This window comes from Nicotiana tabacum, chromosome 13, assembly GCF_000715075.1.
Source record: "Nicotiana tabacum cultivar K326 chromosome 13, ASM71507v2, whole genome shotgun sequence".
Lineage (NCBI taxonomy): Eukaryota > Viridiplantae > Streptophyta > Magnoliopsida > Solanales > Solanaceae > Nicotiana > Nicotiana tabacum.
In genome coordinates, this window is record NC_134092.1 from 93,800,375 (window position 1) to 93,807,154 (window position 6,780).

At 34.0% G+C, this 6,780-nt stretch overlaps 1 protein-coding gene across 1 annotated transcript; it reads right to left on the reverse strand.

The window, feature by feature from the left end:
• Nucleotides 1-409: 409 nt before the first annotated feature.
• On the reverse strand, nt 410-3,187 carry LOC107832436 (exopolygalacturonase-like). The gene is made up of 5 exons (XM_016660280.1): nt 3,056-3,187; nt 1,993-2,301; nt 1,827-1,895; nt 1,168-1,680; nt 410-652 (listed from the first exon to the last, which is right to left on the reverse strand). The coding sequence occupies exons 1-5, from the start codon at nt 3,185-3,187 to the stop codon at nt 410-412; spliced, it is 1,266 nt and encodes a 421-aa protein (XP_016515766.1).
• Between the last annotated feature and the right edge of the window lie 3,593 nt (nt 3,188-6,780).

Consider the following 6,780-nt stretch of genomic DNA (forward strand, 5'->3'; position numbering starts at 1 on the left):
GAAGTGCTCCAATACAACAAAAGTCATACACAACTTTGAATTACGAGAGAAAGTTGGAAAACTAATTCAGAGTTGTAGTAGGAAACCTAAATTTTTTAGGATTTAATATTTGCTAGTTTATTTAATTCATGTCTAAATAGGATTTGTAGTCAGAATTAATGTAGGAATAGACTTTCATGTTTTTAGTTGAAATAGGTTTCATACTATTATAAATATGGATATTAGTAGCTTATTTTATGTGCGTAGAATTGTGAAAAATATTATGAGAAGAATTGTAGAGAGATTTCAAAGATTTAATACAATAATTTTCCTTCATTGAACCTTTTATTCATTTTCTCAGACTAAAAAAATCATCGACCATTTGCTTTGTGAATATGCTATATATTTCAAAATTCTAATATCCCTAACTTCATGAATCAAGAGACGATTTTAAACAACTTGGAGGCAACTCCATGCCGGTGGCAGTCCCTTGGGCATTATCACATGACGAGATAGCGGGTCCACCAGCGCCATTGTATACCAAATTGATTTCAGTAAGGTTGATTCCTTGGCAAGGAAATGAAGCACTGCAATTCAAAGTAACAGCTTCCACTGAACTTGAAGTTCCTCTTATGTTATTGAATGTCACGTCCTTGATTTGCACTGAGCTCGCCTACGAAACAAAGGAGAGTGTTGCCATCGTGTGATATAAAAAATATCCAACTGAACATTTTCGTGTTTGATATGACGTAAGATATTTTGTAGACAAATATATTTCATGAGATAGTCTTTTTTTCTTTTTGTGTGTTTGGAATACTAAAAATATGTTTTTGATCCAAGAAAACATTTTTCATCAAAAGGGAAAAAGGATTTCCGTCACTTATGGGCGGAAGCCATTCTTTTTATAACTATTTTAAACTTTAAGTTATAATATTTGCTCTAACTGATACTTAGATATTATTATTAAACTTTTGTACTCTAGAATTTCATCAAAATATTTTTTGGTTTGCTAATATATTCTTAATTTTAATATATAAATTTATTGGGTAATGCGTCGTGCTTATCAACCAAAGACATGTAAATATTGTTCGGAAAAATAATTTCTGTCAAACCATTTTTTATTGAATATGACTTTAGACATACAAAACATGTTAAATATAAAGATGGAGAAAAGGACAATGCAAGTACCTCACTGCTGCAAGGAGGCGATGGACAATAGTGCTGATCAATAATGATAGGATTTCTAACATTATCCATGAAAATATCCTCAAAATTTATACTTGTGGCACTACCAGACTCCGATGGTGCCCAAGTCTTAATCCTGGCGCCATTTTGAGTAGAAATGAGAGTGCAATTTTTGACATGTATGTCTGTGACGACTTCATTTTGTGTCTTCCCTAAGCTTCCGATGCTTATTCCATGGCCAGGGCCACAAGTGATCCCTGAAATGTTGATGCTTTGGCTGCCGTTGATCATAGATATACAATCGTCTCCGGTGCCAATGTTGGAATCCAAAACTTGGATATTGGTGGAGACGCCCATGTGAATGCCGTCGGTGTTAGGGCTGTCGCCTGGTGCGGTTAGGTTAACATGACTAAATGTCACGTTATTACACTTAAAGAGGTCGAAATGGAAACTCTTGCTATTGATTGAATGTATGTCGTGCACCACCGCATTTTTGATAAAATCTAATTTCAGTGTCTGGTTCAAGTTTAAAAAAATAAGGCATAGAAAAACAATATTAAGTTTTTAATAACATCGCATTATAATCACAAAAAGAAGTATTCTGTAACCAAGTAAATGGTGAAAGAAATTTTGTGATGTCACTATTTTTTGAATCGCTATACCTCTATGATTGAGTAATATCGTAAATGCACTTTTACGGCGAGACTAGATTTAATCAAATTATCGATATGCTAAATATACAAATACGTTTATTCAGAATAAAAATATATCGGAATAAATTAGACAAAAATGACAAATAACATAAAATTTATATAAAATTAAACTTACAACAGGAAGGGTTGGGCAGTTAGAATTCTTGGAAGTATCAAAATAAGGCCAAGCTGAAGCCCCTTGTCCATCTAAAGTTCCGCCTCCTTCAATCTCTAAGCCATTTACATATTGAAAGGAAATCCAAGTCGAATTGCAGAATAGAGAAGGATCTGTTGGAGCTTTAACAACCCCTTGGATTTGGAAGGTCATGGATCCACTGCATGGTCCAATAAAAATTGCAGCATATACCATATATTCCCCTGAAGGTATCAAGAATTTGGATGTTCCATTCCATTGGCATGCATCCTTCCAAGTACTCAAGAATGCCTTCCAAAATAAATCAATAAATAAAAGATAGATACTTTATAATTAGATAATTTAAACACTGAAATTTCATATTTACAATGACCATTATAGGTAGTCATGTTGGCAAAAAGGGCAACATTATACATGTAATAATGACATTTGAATAACAATATCATCTTTTTCTTTTTCTTATTTTTAGGACAGTTATACCGACTTTCTTTTTTTATCCTTCCTAAAAGTCTTCCACTTTGCTCCCCTGATGACTCAAACCTAGAATCTCACGGTCGGAAATGGATGGTGCTTACCATTTAAGCAACGTTCTCTTGTCTTATACCTCATGTTTCAGCATGTAACACATACATTCCTTATGATTTTAGATATGAAGTAAAACTCCTTTCTGTAAAGTTTTGTGCAACAAAACACAATACTTAACTCTTCAAGTGGAAAATTTACCTCTTAATTAAGCTTTAATTCTATTGTTTTTCGTGTAATAAAACTATAACCGCACATTCTATTGAAATAATGATCTAATCCTACTATGTGCGCACTTAGAAACATAAAAAATTCATATGAAACATAAGCTGACATTACACATTGGAAAAACTTGTCTATTTGGGAATTATAGTATTTTTTATGCCAAATATGAAAGGAAGTGTGCTAAGATGTAGTTTTACTCATGTGACGTTATGAGTTTGTCAATATTTCTCATCCGCCTGGAATTTGTGCAAGAATTAATACGATAGACACATTTAAAGTTAAAAGGGCTGGTTCTCACCTTACTATTATCTGTCTTTCCATCTGCTTTAGCACCATAGGATTGGACATTGAAGAGCTTCTCCTCTGCACTACTGTACCTAAGAATAAGGCATAATACAAAGGCTATTCCGAAACTAGAAATTGAAGCCATTTATTTATTTGGTTTCTTTTTACTTTCTTCATCACTTGCCTTTATATACACCTCCAATTTCCTTCATACTTTCAAATGATTATTCATTCATTAATTTATTACCTTAGTAGTATTGCATTTAGAAGAATATCATAAGAAAACTTGGTTTCTATTATACTAAGAGATTTCTTTAGATGTAATGGATTGATAAGCAAGGAAAGTGAATCGATATCATGGTAAGTTTTTTAAACCGCCAGCTAGACTTATGATATCCGTTTAGGTTATTCCTTTACAAGAGGATATTCAAGTAACCGAAAAAGAATATAGTTAAAGTCAAGTGAGAAGTGAAAGCTTTACATTATTTTTAAATCAACTCAATGCCAAGATTTCATCCGAAGAAAACTATCACATCAACAATGCTGGAAAGACTTCCCTTTTAAAAAATAAAATAAAAAGAGTTATCATCTTTTCTTAATGAAATTACAATATATATTTTCTTTTTTTCAAAACGTGATGCAGAACAATTTAAAAAGCGATTGATATTAATCAGTAATTTAAAATTTTTGAGCGGCCTTTGGAGCGAGGGGTACTAAAAATGCACCGAGGCGTAATAGCGGGGCGTGAATATGGTGGGGCGTAAGCCCTAACATTTTGGGCGTTCGCCTAGGCGTAAGTCCCAATGTTCTGGGCGTTCATTTGGGGCATAAGCTCGAAAACATTTTCAAATTTGAGCCAGAATTGCTTAGTAGTTTTTTTTTTTTTTAAAAAAAAAAAACAAACTTAAACATCCAAAGTAACTTACTAAAATTTCAAACTAAAAATCTCAAAAATCAAAAGGTTTTTTTTATTTACCCCAATTTCATAATCTTTACTCTTTGTTATTTACTACGAGAAACAAACACATTTAGACATTTTTCAAAGTGCAAACTATAATGTAAAAAGGAGTTTTCTCCCCATGTTGGTTCCACCCTTGCATTTCCTTATTTATGCTTCATTTTCTTCAAAAAAAAAAATGCGTTCTTTAATTTATTATTTCATGTTACTTTTTAATTGAGGATTTCTTTCGGTGTCGCTCTAGTTTAGATATTATTTTGATGACATAGGTGTAATACATCTTTATGTCTTTTATTATAACGACATGGCCAATTATTTTGTGTATTTGAGCCCCACTCCCCTACTTAATATTTTCAGTATGTGTATTTGTGATTTTCTAATTTAAAGCGATTAGTTTGGCTTCGGGGAGGTTTTAGAGGGATTTGAGACACTTAGTCTCATTTTGGAAGCTTAAGTTGTAAGAGTTGACCAAGATTTAACGTTCGTGTAAACGACCTCGGATTAGTATTTTGATTATTCCAATAGGTTTATATGATGAAATTGGACTTAGGCCGAAATAGGATTTTGAGGTCCTAAAATGTTTTGGCTCTATTTGTCGAAAGTTGGAAATTTGTAGCTTTGGAGAGTTCATAGGTTTGACAGGGGGTTGGATTTGATTATATCAGAGTCAGATTATTATTTCGGAACTTGGTATATGTTCTTTATGTCATTTAAAACTTGTGTGTAAAGTTTGGCTGAAAACCGAAATGGTGAGGCTTAAATCGGACGCTTGGTTGCAGATTGAAAGTTTTTAAACTTAAGAGAAGGATTTGATTGTTGATTCTTGATTTTAATATAAGTTGTGGTGCTCTGAGCATTTGGAGAAGTTTTAATTAAGTATTTGTACTTGTTGATATGATTTGAAGGGGTCCTGAGAGGCCCGTGTGTTTTCGGGATGGTATCTGAGCTTTTGTGGACTTCAACATATCTAGTTCTGGTGCATTGCAATTGTGAACTGGAGGTCGCATTTGCGACCAGGCCTTGTTGGGGACCTCGCACTTGCGAGAGATTGCATCATATTTGTGACACTGGGCTCATGGGAGGACCTTCGCAATTTCAAAGTTGGTGTGTCGCATTTTGCGACTGGCAGCTGGTGGGGTTAACTTTTAGCTATCGGGTTCGTAATTTAATTTTTGGACTTGGAATAAGTCTGTTATGATATTTAGAATTTGTCTGTAAAATTTGGTGTCGTTTGGAGTTGATTTTATAGGATTCGTACGTCTAGTTGTAATTCTATAAGTTCTTGAAAATTTCTTTAAAATTCATGCGCTTTAGAATTCAATTCTTAGTTTTAGATGTTAGTTTTGTGTTTTGATCATACGATTGAGTGTGTATGATATTTTTAAACTTGTGTGAATATTTGGTATGGAGCCTCGAGGGCTCGGATGAATTTCGGACACGTTCTGATGTGTGTTGGACTGAATTCTGCAAAACTAGTGGCTGGTGCCCTCTAGTGTCGCAAATTGCGAACACCATGGTCGCATTTGCGACTATAGTAGGGATCCTACAGGTATCGTAAATACGATGCCTTGGTCGCATTTGCGAAGAAATTCTGGGTTGGGTTTGCATTTGCGATGGTTTTTGTCGCAATTGCGAGGGCAGCAGGGTCCGCAATTGCGACCCCATCTTCGCATTTGCAGAGTGATTCACAGGCCTTGAGCGCCACAATTGCGAGGTTTTAGTCGCAATTGTGAGGGTTCTCACTTGTGAACCCAAATCGCATTTGCAATAACTGCAGGTGAACATAAGGGCTAAAAGTCGGGATTTTATCTCTCATTCTCTCATTTTTGAACCCTAGACTCAGTAGGAGGAGATTTGGAGAGGGGATTTTCACTACAAACTTTGGGTAAGTGATTCTAATCTATTTCTAATCATATTTCATCAACATATCTTATATTTTAACATCAAAATCATGTGAATCAAAGTGAAACTTTGTCAAGTTTTTGAAAAATAAGAAATTAACTTTTTGGAAAAAAGTATAAAGATGCTTTATCTATTGCAATTGAATTTTCTAGCATAGTTTGATAATATAAAGTTGATTTTGACTAGATTTGAGCCTTGTGGAGGCGTATTTTAAGGGAAATGCTATTTCCGAGTGTTGATTGGGCTAGTTGAGGTAAGTGTCTTGCCTAACTTTGTGTGGGGAAACCACCCCTTAGGATTGGTATAGTTTGATTCAATTTGTGCTAAGTGAATTCGTGTACGCAAGGTGACGAGTGGGCACACGGGTTGTATTGTGGTATTTGACCAGTTTAGGCAACTTAGACTATTTCTATGCTTTAATTGAATGCCATATCATGTTTTAATTCTCTTAATAAATCTATTCTTATTTGTGTTAATCTATCTTTACATGCCTTACATGATTTTGTTAACATTTGTTCTACCTCTTAATTGATAATTTGCTCTCATGTTTTAGTTGAACTTGTTGCTTCTCTTATTGTTATATGATATCTCTTTCATTTTTGATTATCATGAATTGAAGTTATTGTTCACGTTATCTCTTTCATTGTTGACTCTCATTATTAGAAGTTATTGCTACACATTATCTCTTCCATTGTGAGCTATTCTTATTTTACATCGTGGTTATGCATGGTCTCTCATTATTGAGTTATTGGTGTTGCAGTAGTGAACGTCGTTATCACGTTGAGGAAAAATTGTTATTGTTGAAACATATTCCTTTTGAGCATTTTAATTCATTATTGTTGTTGTTGATATTCTTGTACCCATTGTGGTGGAGCCGT